Consider the following 15,006-nt stretch of genomic DNA (forward strand, 5'->3'; position numbering starts at 1 on the left):
GGGCCCACCGATTGGGGGGCAGGCCAGTGCCGTGGGGGCAATCTTTTTCTTCCGCCGCCGCCACGGCCTGCACCATGGCGGACGCAGAAGAGAATCCCCCAGCGCGCATGCGCCGGTGGTGACGTCACCACCGGTGCATGCGCGAATCGGCGAAGGCCTTTCGGCCAGCCCCGGTGCCGGGCGGCGGGCGTCAAAGGCCGCTGGTGCCGGTTTTGGCGCCAGTCGGCGTGGTGCCAATCGCTCCGGCGCGGGCCTAGCCCCTCAATGTGAGGGCTTGGCCCCCAAAGGTGCGGAGAATTCCGCACTGTGGGGAGGCCCGACGCTGGAGTGGTTGGCGCCATTCTGCTACGCCGAGACCCCCCGCCCCGCCGGGTAGGGGAGAATCCCGCCCCACATCTGGAGGACTATCTACAGTTGTGGGGTCCACCTTACTAAAATTACTAATTGCAATAGAAACAGTTCAGAACGTTCACTGTACAGATTTCCGGGATAAAGGGTTTATTTTACGAGGAAAGGTGAAACAGGCTGGGCCTATACTCAATAGAGTTTAGAAAACTGAGCAGCGATCTTATTGGGCGTGATCCAATGGCCACACTGTGCTGGAAAAGCAGCTCGCTGCAGTGTGGCCGTTGAAAGCCGGGAGAAAACACTCGGATAGAATCTTGCTTATTTCTTCTTTACATAGACTATTAGCGTGTTCTGAATTGGCTGACAGAAAAGTTTGGTTGAAACCCCTTTGCTTCTTTTTAAATTTAAATTTAGAGTACCCAATTCATTTTTTCCAATTTAAGGGGCAATTTAGCGTGGCCAATCCAGCGAGCCTGCACATCTTTGGGTTGTGGGGGCGAAACCCACGCAGACACGGGGAGAATGTGCAAACTCCACACGGACAGTGACCCAGAGCCAGGATCGAACCTGGGACCTCGGCGCCGTGAGGCAGCAGTGCTAACCACTGCGCCACCGTGCTGCCCGGGTTTGCTTCTTAACTGTTCACCCCATTGCAATTTCAGGTCACGTGGACCTAATGACATCATAATCACAAAACCCGTTAACGCTCTTTCAGAATACTCTCCAGTTCACCTCCAGTTTTAAAGGGGACACCACACATAAAGAAAATACGTTTCTCCCAAAGCACGTGGGTCACCACAAAGATGATGATATTCACATCAAAGAGAAAGACCCCAGACTTATTGTCACAAACAATCAAACTGTACTGGGTTAGCTGATAGCTGATAGGGAAAGAAAAGCCAAAGCAAGAAAGACTTGCAATAATGTAGCGCCGTTCGCTACCTCAACGCGCCCCAAAGCATTTCACAGCCAATGAAGTATGTTTGCAGCATAGTCACAGTAGTAATGTAGAGAACACAGCAGTTAATTTGTGTTCAACAAGCTCCCAAAATGGGGATGTGACAGTGACTAGATAATTTGTTTCAGTGATACCTGCTGAGGGACAAATATTGGCCCGGACAACAGGGGACAACTTTCCTGCGCTTCTCTCAGCAATACCACGCACTCCCTCAGCTGTACCACGCACTCCCTCAGCTGTACCACGCACTCCCTCAGCTGTACCACGCACTCCCTCAGCTGTACCACGCACTCCCTCAGCTGTACCACGCACTCCCTCAGCTGTACCACGCACTCCCTCAGCTGTACCACGCACTCCCTCAGCTGTACCACGCACTCCCTCAGCAATACCACGCACTCCCTCAGCTGTACCACGCACTCCCTCAGCTGTACCACGCACTCCCTCAGCTGTACCACGCACTCCCTCAGCTGTACCACGCACTCCCTCAGCTGTACCACGCACTCCCTCAGCTGTACCACGCACTCCCTCAGCTGTACCACGCACACCCTCAGCTGTACCACGCGCTCCCTCAGCGCCTCCCTGAGGTGTCGGCCTAGACTTTGTGGTGCAATCCCCAGAGTAGAGAGGCAACAGTACTACCCACTGGACCACAGCTGCCACCATAGAGATAGTGCTCCAGGTGGATGGAGGCTCTGTTAGGAGGAGACTGAACAGAACAGAGATAAAAAGAACAGAGAATAGACAGCAGGTTTTCATTATTCACAAGGCGAAATGGCAACTTGAGGTTCTGGCTGTACACTGTTCAGAAATCCGACAAAGTATCTACAGTTTAAAGATCAACAGGTAAATTCATCAATCCGTCTATTCTTAATTCAAATCCACACGACCGTTGTTTCGCCGACTGAGTTTATATTACACTGTACCATAATGTCTCATTTTTGCCTTTAGCAGTTGATCATAATTTCTACGCAAATGATGTCTTCATATAAACCATCTGTTTATAAAACTCTACAACAAATGGAGTCATATTGCTCCTTTACACCTTCCTCAGGATACCATCTCCAGCTTCAATAATGATAATAATCTTTATTGTCACAAGTAGGCTTACATTAACACTGCAATGAAGTTACTGTGAAAAGCCCCTAGTCGCCACACTCTGGCGCCTGTTCGGGTGCACAGAGGGAGAATTCAGAATGTCCAATTCACCTAACAGCACGTCTTTCGGGACTTGTGGCACGGGGAGAACGTACAGGCTCTGCACAGACAGTGACCTAAGCTGGGAATTGAACCTGATACCCTGGCGCTGTGAAGCAACCACTGTGCTACCGTGCCGCCTTCACCTGAGTGACCCCCTCCATTTCCCACGCCGCCCGTCATTGAGTGTGGTTGCCAGCCGAAATTGAACGATAGGCCGTCTGGCTGGGCTAACATTAAGATATACTGCCCCAATACAACTGTTCCTTCCGCTTAAGTACTGATGTACCATCAATTGTACGCGAGGCGAGTGATTTACCAAAGTCCGGCTTTAATAGACTAGAACTCAGCTCTGCGATCGTCTACAATGGAAAGGACGATCGTCAGGCGTCTGGCCATTTATACCTCGTTAATAGAGGCGTGGTTAACTCAGCCTCTCGGCCAATCGGTCGAGAGGCACATGACCGACCAGGGCCAATGGTAAGCCGACGTTCTGGCCCAATGGCAGACAGGTATGCAGATCATATCACCACAAGTGCCTCATTGGCTTTTACGTGCTCTGTGACATCTTGTGGAGGTGAAAGGTGCAATATGATTGCAGGTTTGCCTTTTACTTTAGCAGGTGGAAGGACTGTGTTTGAACTTGCGAAGGCACCCAGTGGCCATCTTGCCTGTTTCCCAACCCAATCACCTCCCACCTAACTCATCTCATTTCCCCAACACAAATCAGCAATTATTTTACAAATTGAATGAGGATGATTACACAATTTTTTATTCATGTATCTTTCCTTTATCTCACTAACCAGTGGCACCAAGCATTCTTGGCTCCAACGTGCCCAGTGAATACGATGTTGTGGTGAATGAAGATATGAACTTGGAATGTGTGGCCACAGGGGAGCCGAACCCCATTCTAAAATGGCTCAAAGATGGCCAACCATTAGAAACACTGGAAAAAGCACACTTTAAGTGAGTGTGTATATATATTTTTTGATAACTATCAATAAAAGGTTATTTGCAAGATGTGACTGAGTACAACAAATCTATGTTCTCTGGTGTTCAGAAGAATGAGAGGTGATCTCATTGAAATGTTTAAAATTCTTCAAGAGTTTGTTCCCCTGGTTTGAGTGACCAAAGGCCATAGTCTCAGCATAAGAGCTCAGCCCACTCCCCTATCCTTGTAGCCCAGCAATTATTTTCCCTTCCAGCACTTCCCCGATTCCCTTTTTCAAGTCCCGATGTAATCTGCCTCCAACAAACTCTCAGGTAGTGCATTCCAGGGCCGGGAATCTCCCTTACCCGGTGGGGCGGGGGATCCCGGCGTGTTGGAGTGGCGTGAACCACTCTGGCGTGGGCTGCCCCAAAGGTGTGGAAGTCTCCGCACCTTTAGGGGCCAGGCCCTCACATTGAGGGGCTAGGCCCGCGCCAGAGTGGTTCCCACTCAGCCGGCTGGCGTGAACGGCCTTTAGCGCCACGGCAGCCGGGGCCGAAAGGACTTCGCCGACCGGCGTAAGTCCACGCATGCACCGGAGCGTCAGCGGCTGCTGACGTCATCCCGGCGCATGCGCGGGGAGGGGGTCTCTTCCGCCTCTGCCATGGTGAAGTCCATGGCAAAGGCAGAAGAAAAAGAATGCCCCCACGTCACAGGCCCGCCCGCCGATCGGTTGGCCCCGACCATGGGGGCACCCCCCGGGGTCAGATCGCCTGCGTCTCCTGCTCCCGCCAGTAAGGTAGGTGGTTTAATCCACGGCGGCAGGAGAGGCCTGTCAGCGGCAGGATTTCGGCCCATCGTGGGCCGGAGAATCACCACAGGGGACCCGCTGACCGGCGCGGTGCGATTCCCGCCCCCGCCGAATCTCGGGTGGCGGAGAATTCGGGACACGGCGGGGGCGGGATTTACGCCGGCCCCGGGCGATTCTCCGACTCAGCGGGGGGTCGGAGAATCCCGCCCCAGATCTTTTGCCGCTTTCCGTTTAAAAGCGGTTTCTCCTCATGTTAATTGCTTTTGGCTCTTTGACCAATCAATGCGCCCTCTGGTTCTCGACCCTCGCCCCAGTGGGAAGTTTCTTTCGATCTACTGTGTGTGGAACAGAAACTCTTCCACTGAATCTGGCAGATACCTGGAATTGAGTTGTTTAGTGGTACAGGGCACAAGATGAAGCTTGTTTCACGAGGCCTCAAGTGAGACTGAGTGAAGGAATCGGGAATGTAAAATGCTGCTGGTTCATCTGGTAATGAGATCGTTGTTTTCTGCCGATTCTGCAGTTTGTCCTCGGATGGTAGCTCCTTGGGTATCAAGGGGGTTTTGGCTTCAGACGCAGGAAGGTATACTTGTGTGGCACGGAATTCTGCTGGGGAAGAGACAAAAATATTCATACTCAATGTACTTGGTAAGTGAAAATCCAGATTCATCATTCATTCATTGTTGGGCCCACAATTGTTCACAATTTACACAGATGATTTGGAGTTGGGGACCAAGTGCAATGTGTCCAGGTTTGCAGACGACACAAAGATAAGTGGTAAAGCAAAAAATGCAGAGGATACCGGAAGTCTGCAGAGGGATTTGGATAGGTTAAATGAATGGGCTAGGGTCTGGCAGATGGAATACAATGTTGACAAATGTGAGGTTATCCATTTTGGTAGGAATAACAGCAAAAGGAATTATTATTTAAATGATAAAATATTAAAACATGCTGCTGTGTAGAGAGACCTGGGTGTGCTAGTGTATGAGTCGCAAAAGGTTGGTTTACAGGTGCAACAGGTGATTGAGAAGGCAAATGGAATTTTGTCCTTCATTGCTAGAGGGATGGAGTTTAAGACTAGGGAGGTCATTCTGCAAGTGTATTAGGTGTTAGTGAGGCCACACCTGGAGTATTGTGTTCAGTTTTGGTCTCCTTACTTGAGAAAGGACGTACTGGCACTGGAGGGTGTGTAGAGGAGATTCACTAGGTTAATCCCAGAGCTGAAGGGGTTGGATTACGAGGAGAGGTTGGGTAAACTGGGACTGTACTCGTTGGAATTTAGAAGGATGAGGGGAGATCAAATAGAAACATATAAAATTATGAAGGGAATAGATAGGATAGATGCGGGCAGGTTGTTTCCAATGGTGGGTGAAAGCAGAACTAAGAGGCACAGCCTCAAAATAAAGGGAAGTAGATTTAGGATTGAGTTGAGGAGGAACTTCTTCACCCAAAGGGTTGTGAATCTATGGAATGCCTTGCCCAGTGAAGCATTTGAGGCTCCTTCATTAAATGTTTTTCGATAAAGATAGATAGTTTTTTGAAAAATAAAGGGATTAAGGGTTATGGTGTTCGGGCCGGAAAGTGGAGCTGAGTCCACAAAAGATCAGCCTTGATCTCATTGAATGGCGGAGCAGGCCCGAGGGGCCAGATGGGCGACTCCTGCTCCTAGTTCTTATGTTTCTTATCAAATCCTAGCTGCTTATTTCCCATGGCTAAAGCTGCCAACTCGAATGCTCAGGGACTTTCATGCCTCCAACTGTGACCTAATTGAGGTGGCAACACTTTACACATGGCAGGTTGGAAGTTGATTCTGGGATTCCTGCTCCCATTCCTGTGTGCAGCAGTTTTTGTCAATGCTGGATATGGATCAGGTAGTGAGCTCGCACTCAGCACTACCGACATTGCCAGCTCCATTGCGGGAGTGTTCTTTGTGGTAGATTTTCAATGCCAGTGTGTTTATTTGGACTGAGTTTGATTGACAATTTTATTAGATTAGAAGAAGGGAAACTTTTCAAAGAGAATGATGAATGACTGATTTTGTTTTTTTAAATTTTATGAGCAATTGAAAGACTTCCCAGTGATATTATAAGGCTCTAAATTCTGAAAGTGGTTAATGGTGAGTGGGCATGGAGGTAGGAATGGAGTGAGGGCTAGAGGGCCTAACAACCATGACTGGAGCAGGACCGATGTTCCAGTCAGCGAATGAGGGCTTTCTAACCTACTGGCCTTGCCATTAGCCCGCCTCTGTTGCTGCCTCAGGCCGCCCTCCAGATGCACAGGGCTGGTCTCCGGCCCATGCCCACCTCCCCACACATGAAATAGGGTGTGTGGGATCCTCCAGGCTGAAGATAGGTTAATGGGGTCGGGGGAATTCTCAACTTCTGATACCCAGCTTGACCACAGGCCAGACTCTTGCAAAGTTCTTTAAAAACAAAATGGGAGCTCCATGTTGGGTATCCCAGCTCGGGAGGAATTCCAGCTCCCCTTTTTCCCAGGGGAAACTTCCTTCGTTTCCGAACAATTATTCCTATTTTTAGATTTTACATTCACGACTCAGTATTTATGGTATGTTTTGCGTCAAACACAATAAATGGATGGTCACTATTGTAATGTAAGAAATGTGACAACCAATTGCACAGAGCAAGGTCCCCATTACAGCAATGAAACATTGACCAGGTAACCTGTTGTATTGATGTTCAATGGGGGGAGAAATATTGGCCTGAAATCCCTCCGTACTGCACTGGAGCACCAGCCTAGGTTATGTGCTCATGTCTCCAGTGTGGGACTTGAACCCACACACTTGTAGATCGCCTGGTATTTTTTCATGAGTCTGGATATAATTTTGCTTTTCTCGCTGTCCGCAGTGCCTCCGGATTTCGGTGGTGTCCCCGGTCTTCCTGAGATCCTCACGGCAGTGCCGAATGCCATGGTTACACTGGAATGCAGAGCTGCCGGTACCCCTCCCCCACAGCTCACCTGGTTGAAGGACGGATTACCGCTCCCCATCTCGTCCCATGTGAGGCTGCTGTCGGTCGGCCAGGTCCTGAGGTAAAAGTGCAAGGGCCTTTCCGCACGCGATGGGATGAGAGGATCCCTGCCTTTTCAATTATAACTTGTTTTTCTCCTCCCTCTAGGATTGCTCGGGCCCAGATTTCCGATATGGGAACCTACACCTGTGTTGCTGTCAGTCAGGCAGGCGTGATGGAGCAGCATTATCACCTGCGAATTCTAGGTGTGTCTTCACTTTGGAACAAAACATTCTGGAGGAGAATTGGAGTTTAAACCTCCCTCCCCACTCGGTTTACTCGGTGTTGTTCACACTGTTCAGGACCTCCCAGGTTGACCGTTTGGCCTACTCTCAGGCTTCTGCCAATGGTTCTCTTCAGTGAGCAGAACATGTTTGGGAGCAACCCGTGATCTGTCTGGTGCAATGACTGGTCTTCGTTCAGAATTAGGGTGCATAGCCTCAAAATAAAGGGAAGTAGATTTAGGACTGAGTTGAGGAGGAACTTCTTCACCCTCCCACCCTTTCCCCAGCCAATCAGAGTTTTAGGTATTGATGACCTTAGCAGTCACAAAGTCAGCATCCTAATATTCAGTGAGGTAGACCACTCTATCACTCTGATGATAGCATGGTTGTGTTGTAATTCACCGACTGACCATTAGGACTCTCATTAGTATATAAGTGAATGTTAGAGTCAGGTGACCTCAGACTGACTGGAGAGCTGAAAGAGAGAGGTTGCTTGTGCATGATCATACTGTTTTCATCAGTTGTTTTGTATATAGCTGACCCACAGTTAATGTTAATAAATTATTTATAGCTTTAGCTGCAAGTGTTCTTGTAAAATAAATCAGGCCATCCAACAAGAACATTACAATCACCACCAACTCAACAAGGCTGACTGCCCTGCTAGATTAAAAGAAGAAAAGAGAATCTACCATCCCAGTGATGCTCAACGTAAGAACATACATAAAATATAGGAGTAAGCGATTTGATCCTTTAAGCCTGCTTCACCATTAACACAATGGTCATTTCAATGTCCAGACTCCTCCTGATTGCCAAACCTGGGTGAAAGGTTTCTGGCTCGTAGAGCAGGACTAGACAGAAAGCAGCAATGACAAATAATCGTGATCAATGAACACTAAGCATGGGCTTTAAAAGGCAGCTGTTTGTAGGAAATAGAAGCTAAGAGGTTAGATATTCCTCTTCATCGAGTGCAGAGAAAGTTGACTTTGGAAGAGTGAAGAATAAATAGGGATGGAGACTAGTTAATGTCAGGTCTCACAAACAGTAATGAGATCAGATTTAGTGATGTTAGCTGAGGGACGAATGTTGGCCAGGACTTCCCAATTCCTCTTCAAACGGTGTAAGGGGCTTTTCACATTGGCCTGGGAAGGCTGGTCGGGCTGCAACATTGTTCTCAGAGTTCCTGGACTCTCTCCTATTTATCATAACTGGGCTGAGGCCTGTGCCATGTGACCTCCGGTCCCCAGGACCTTCTGGCTCCTGATCTTCAGGTAGAACAAGGGCATTCCTCCCCTTTACAGGTCCTATCCCTGCCATGGGCCGAGAGAGATAAACAGACCCAAAGATGTCCAATTCAGGGACAATCTGAAGTTTTTTCTTCAGGTTATGTTTTGGTGATGTTGCTGTTCACAAGAATGCTTCCAGTGGTAAGGAACCTCAGTTTTGTGGATAGCTTGGAGACGTTAGGGCTGTTCTCCTTGAAGAAGAGGAGGTCGCGAAGAGATTTTGATCAACGTGTGGTCTCTGGGCAGAATAGATGGGAAAAATCTGACCCATTGGTGGAAGGATAGAGAACCAGAGGACACAAGTTTTCAGGTAATTGACAAAAAAAGGCAATGGAGGCATGAAGGAAAGTCTTTTGACATAGTGAGTGGTTAGGATTTGGAATGCACTGCCTAAGAATGTGGTGGAGGCCGGGTCAATCGGGGCTTTCGTGAGGGAACTGGATGATTATCTGAACAGGAAGTTTGAGCAGGACTGCAGGGAGATGTTTGAGGCGTGAATTGCTCATTCAGTGAGCTGGCGCACCCATGATGGGCTGAACGGCCTCCTGTACTGTAACAATTTTTTTTGTGAAAATATTTTATTGATGCATTTATAATTTAAACAATTTTCAACATCAAATTTCAACAATAACAGAAACCACAACAGTACAACCAACAAATCCCCCCCACCCCGGACACAAACCTCAGCCAACATGGCTTACACAAACAGCTCCAATCTTCCCCAGCCACCACTCTGTTGGTTCTCCTGCCCTTACCCGTCTCTCCCATGCCTCCCCTTTCCCCCCCCCTCCCCTCCCCCCACCCCACCCTGCCGACAGCTTAATTTTTCTCAAAGAAGTCGATGAACGGCTGCCATATTTGAGCAAACCCCTGCAACAAACTACTCGAGACAAATTTAATGTTCTCAAGTCTCCGTCATGTCGCTAATCCACACCCCCGACTTCGGGGGTTCCGGGTCCCTCCATCCTTGTAAGATCCGTCTCCGGGCCACTAGGGAGGCAAAGGCCAGGATGTTGGCCTCTCTCCCCCTGGGCTCCAGGGTCTTCCGACACACCGAAAATTGCCACCTCTGGACTCGGCACGACCCTCATTTGTAATGACGTCAGGAAACCACTGCCAGAAACCCTCAGCCTCGGTCACGCTCAAAACATATGGACATGGTTCGCAGGACTCCCCCCACCCAGCGTCCACATCTGTCCTCCACCTCCTCAAAGAACCTGCTCAACTGGGCCACAGTCATGTGTACCCTGTGGACCACCTTAAACTGTATCAGGTTGAGCCTGGCGCATGGCGAGGTTGTTAACTCTCCTCAGGGGCTCCTCCCATAACCTGGCCTCCAACTCCCCTCTCAGCTCTTCCCACTTTCCCTTCACCGCCCCTATTGATGCTCCCTCCATCAGCTCCTTACAGATCTCTGAGACCTTCCCCTTTCCTACTCCTGTTCGCGACACCACCGTATCCTGTAGCCACCGGTGCAGCAGCTGCGTGAAGGTCGAAACCTGCCTCTGTACAAAATCCCTCACCTGCAGATACCGGAACCCATTCCCACCTGGCAACTCCAACTCCTCCTCCAGCTCCTCCAAGCTCGGGAAACCCTCAGCAAATAAAGACATCTCCAAATTGCTTGATCCCCGCCCGCTGCCATCTTCAAAACCCCTCCCCCCGGAGGGAACTGGTAGTTACCACATATCGGTGCCCACACCGACGCCCCCTCTAACCCCACGTGCTGTCTCCACTGTCCCCCACACCCTCAGGGCTGCCACTACTACCGGGCTTGTGGAGTACCGAGCCAGCCAGAACAATGCCCCCAAACTCGTATCCTTACATGATGCTGCCTCCACCCACTCCCATACTAGCCCCTCCCCAACTACCCACTTTCTGACCATCACAATATTCGCCGCCCAGTAGCAATTAATGAAATTCGGAAGAGCCAGCTCCCCCCCCCCCCCCCCCCCCCCCCCCCCCCCCCCCCCCCCCCCCCCCCCCCCCCCCCCCCCGCCATTTTCACTGTCTGTCCCCGTCCCGCCAATGACAACGGGAGTGCGTCCCACCTCCGAAAGTCCCCTCCTGTAACAATTCTTTGACTCCACATCTCATCCCACTCCCCCACCATCTCCATCCAGATCCTCCGAGATTTGAGAATCCCTGGGAAACTGAGGACGTGATGGTCGCCCGAGGAGCTTCGGTATCTTTGGCGTGCGATGCTGCCGGTTTCCCGTCCCCTACGTTCTCCTGGTTGAAGGACGGCGAACTGCTTGTGCTCAATGACCTGATGCCTGAGAGCAATGAGATGAGGCTGCAGCTGCCCTCTGTCAGCATCAATGACTCTGGATGGTATTCCTGTATCGCTGTGAATGAGGCAGGCCAGGCGACACGGCACTTCAACCTGATTGTCATGGGTGAGTGATGTCCGCACTGTGAATGGACACAGTCTAAAAGGGAAACTCTGATAATCTCAGCTGACAGACAATCTGAAAGGTTATTTAGGTGTACACACCCCTTTTTTTTATTGGACTGATGTGCACTCTCTTTCTGTTCAAGCATATTTTCTCTCCACTCCTGATTTTGATTACGTGGAAATATAGAAAATAGAAGCAGGAGGAGGCCATTTGGCCCTTCGAGCCTGCACAGCATTCATTATGATCATGGCTGATCATCCAACTCAATGGCCTGTTTCCGCCTTCCCTCCATATCCTTTTCCCCCATTTTGCCCCAAGTGCTGTATCTAACTCCTTGAAAATATACAATGTTTTGGCCTCAACTGCTTTTTGTAGCAAATTCGACAGGCTCACCACTCTCTGGATGAAGAAATTTCTCCTCATCTCTGTCCTAAATAATCTATCCTGTATCCTCAGACTGTGTGGCCCCTGGTTCTGGATTCCACCACCATCCAGGAACATCCTTCCTGCATCTACCCTGCCTGGTCCTGTTAGAATCTTATAGCTTTCTATGAGATCCCCCCTCATTCTTCTGAACTCCAGCAAATACAATCCTAACGGAGTCAACCTCTCCTCAAACGTCAGTCCCGCCATCCCAGCAATCAGTCTGGCAAACCCTCTCTGCACTCCCTCTATGGCAAGAACATCCTTCCTCAGGCAAGGAGACCAAACTACACACATTATTCCAGGTGTGGCCTCACCAAGGCCCTGTATAATTGCAGCAAGACATCCCTGCTCCTGTACTCGAAGGCCAACATGTCATTTGCCTTCTTTACCGCCTGCTGTACCTGCATGCTTACCTTCAGTGACTGGTGTACGAGGACACCCAGGCCTCATGGCACATTCCTTTCACTTTATTTCTAGCCATTCAAATAATAATCTGCCTTCCTATTTCTGCTACGAAAGTGGATGACCTCACATTTATACACATTATCCTGCATCTGCCATCCATTTGCCCATTCGCTCAACTTGTCCACATCGCACTGAAGGATCTCTGCATCCTCCTCACAGCTCACCCTCCCACCCAGCTTTGTATCGTCTGCACATTTGGAGGCATTGTATTTAGTTCCCTCATCTAAATCATTAATATATATTGTGAATAGCTGGGGTCCCAGCACCCATCCCTGCAGTACCCCAACTAGTCACTGGCCTGCCATTCGGAAAAAGACTCTTTGTTTCCTGTCTGTCAACCAGTTTTCTATCCATTGCAATGCTACCCCTAATCCCTGGTTAACCAGTAACTCGGCGAGTGTGAGGTAGTGAACAATTATCTTCCAGGTCTCTACTTGCACCACTTCAAGTTATAAATAAATCAGCAAATACAACAGCCCACACCCCAGCCTTTCCATGGTAATGTGGAATTAAACCTCACCTCTCTACAACAACTCAGTAAAAAGAAGAACTGAATTGAAACCTTAGTTGCTGGACCCACCAATATGCAATACCGCCATGTCTTCTCATTTCCTCGCGTTTTGGATAATCAGAATGGGATAGGGCGCAAAGGAGGAAAATCTCCTCACTAATTCACTCATCTCATGCCGTATCAAACCTTAAGTACCAGCTGCGGCTCAATGGATGACATTCTCCTTGCCTCTGAGGCGGTAGAAGTTGTGAGTTCAAGTCCTGCTACTGGATTTGTAAAGAAATTAGGTCAGAAGATATGGGCGTCGCTGGCCCGCTCAGTATTTATTCCCCATCCCAAATTGCCCTTGAACTGAGTGCTGAACGCCATTTCGGGGGTATTTCAGAACTGTGGGTCTGGAGTCACGTGTAGGCCAGACCAGGTAAGATTCCCTCCCATGGGGGCAGCAGGGTAGCATGGTGGTTAGCATAAATGCTTCACAGCTCCAGGGTCCCAGGTTCGATTCCCGGCTGGGTCACTGTCTGTGTGGAGTCTGCACGTCCTCCCCCTGTGTGCGTGGGTTTCCTCCGGGTGCTCCGGTTTCCTCCCACAGTCCAAAGATGTGCGGGTTAGGTGGATTGGCCATGCTAAATTGCCCGTAGTGTCCTAATAAAAGTAAGGTTAAGGGGGGGTTGTTGGGTTACGGGTATAGGGTGGATACGTGGGGTTGAGTAGGGTGATCATGGCTCGGCACAACATTGAGGGCCGAAGGGCCTGTTCTGTGCTGTACAGTTCTATGTTCTATGTTCTAAAGTGAGTCAGATGGGCTTTTACAACAATCAACAATGGTTTCATGGTCACCATTAGTACCAGTGATGGTTTAAGGGGGGCTGATGACTGTTATGGCCCAGAGTTTAGAGAACCCCAAAGAGTATCATGGAGTTCACCTGACCCACAACTTTTAATAGATTGTGGTATGGGGAGCACACGGCCCACTCTACAGGTGTGGTACAGCAGAAATGGAGAAGTATTTTTTAAAACAAAACAATGTTTATTCTATGAACTCAAGTTAACCTTTTTAAAACATACAGTGAACATCTTCGCAACCATTCATTCAAATACAACCCCAAAGAATATAAGACTAAGTAATCCTTTAAGCTTTCATTTTAACATCCATAAGACTTAAAACATCTTTTACCTGAAGCACATCAGGTTAAAGTCATTACTGTTATTAGTTTTAAATCACCAGGATCGATTTACAGTCTTTAGATTACAGAGAGAGATTCATACACCTTCTGGCTGTGACTGCAGCTCTGAAGCCAAAATTAAAACACACCCTGCAGCAAACAGCCTAAAACAAAAGTAAAAAGCTGACAAACAGCCCAGCTCCACCCACTCTCTGACATCACTGCAGTAGTAAACACCCATTTCTTAAAGGTACTCTCACACGACATGCCTGGGAGTTGGGGGGGGGGGGGGGGGGGGGGGGCGGCGCTGTAGGGTTGTCTGGAGATCAGGGACCCAGTCTCTGAGGAGCTGACGTCTTTAGGTCCCGCACATCTCTTTCCCGACAGGAATCGTTCCAAGCTCCGAAAAATGACGAAGTACATAGAACATAGGACATTTGTGAAGTGTGGGAGAACTGGAATGAGAATTGCGTTTCGACAGCCGGCGGGGATTCTCACTGGTTTTCCCGCTCAAATGACAGTTGGCGGGAATCTCCGTCCATCCGTCCGGATTCTCCGTTCCCGCTGCAGTGAATGGAGTTCTGGCTGAGTGCCAACTTCTCCGACCTCGCTGGCAGCGGGAGTGGGGCCATCTCGGAACGCAGAATCCAGGCCATCGTCATTTTCTGGGAGAATTCCCCCCAGCATTCCTGTGAAGTGCCTGAGGATATTTCGCTACACTGAGGTACTATCGTCATGGCAGTTGTTATTGTGACGTGTGAGAAACTGAGGGAGGGATCATTGTGAAACTGGGAACTTGCGAAATGCCGTGTTTTCCGCCCTCAGTAAAGATCTTACCTTGCAGAACCGCCGCAGATTTCCAACTCTCAGGTGCCACAGGAAGTGTCCGTCGTGCTAAGTAGCTCTCTGGAGCTGGTGTGCGCAGCAGTGGGAGTCCCGGCCCCTGAAATAAGCTGGATGAAGGAGGGCGTGCCTCTCGATGGAGCGGGCTCTGTGCTGAGTGACGGAGAGGTGCTCAGGATAGAAAGTGTGCAGGTAGGCCATCCTTCAGTTTGGTGGCTTTTTATTTGGTGGACCAGCTCTTCTCCACCATTTCGGCAGAGAATGTATAGAGGCACCTGCTGAAGTGGCACTTCACCAGCTTTGCAAATCATAGAATTTACAGTGCAGAAGTAGGCCATTTGGCCCATCGAGTCTGCACTGGCTCTTGGAAAGAGCACCTTCCCTAAGCCCACACCTCCACCCTATCCCCACCCCTCCACCCTAA

The 15,006-nt window shown here is 49.6% G+C and overlaps 1 protein-coding gene across 1 annotated transcript in view; it reads left to right on the forward strand.

Annotated features, from left to right (window-relative positions):
* The window catches only part of LOC119955579 (hemicentin-1-like), a 291,695-nt gene that overhangs the window by 161,767 nt on the left and 114,922 nt on the right, over positions 1-15,006 (forward strand). The window contains 6 exon segments of the mRNA XM_038781912.1: positions 3,307-3,466; positions 4,763-4,887; positions 7,104-7,287; positions 7,374-7,471; positions 10,896-11,171; positions 14,584-14,774. Coding sequence (XP_038637840.1) covers positions 3,307-3,466; positions 4,763-4,887; positions 7,104-7,287; positions 7,374-7,471; positions 10,896-11,171; positions 14,584-14,774 — 1,034 coding nt within the window.

This window comes from Scyliorhinus canicula, chromosome 21 (genome assembly GCF_902713615.1).
Source record: "Scyliorhinus canicula chromosome 21, sScyCan1.1, whole genome shotgun sequence".
NCBI classification, from domain to species: domain Eukaryota; kingdom Metazoa; phylum Chordata; class Chondrichthyes; order Carcharhiniformes; family Scyliorhinidae; genus Scyliorhinus; species Scyliorhinus canicula.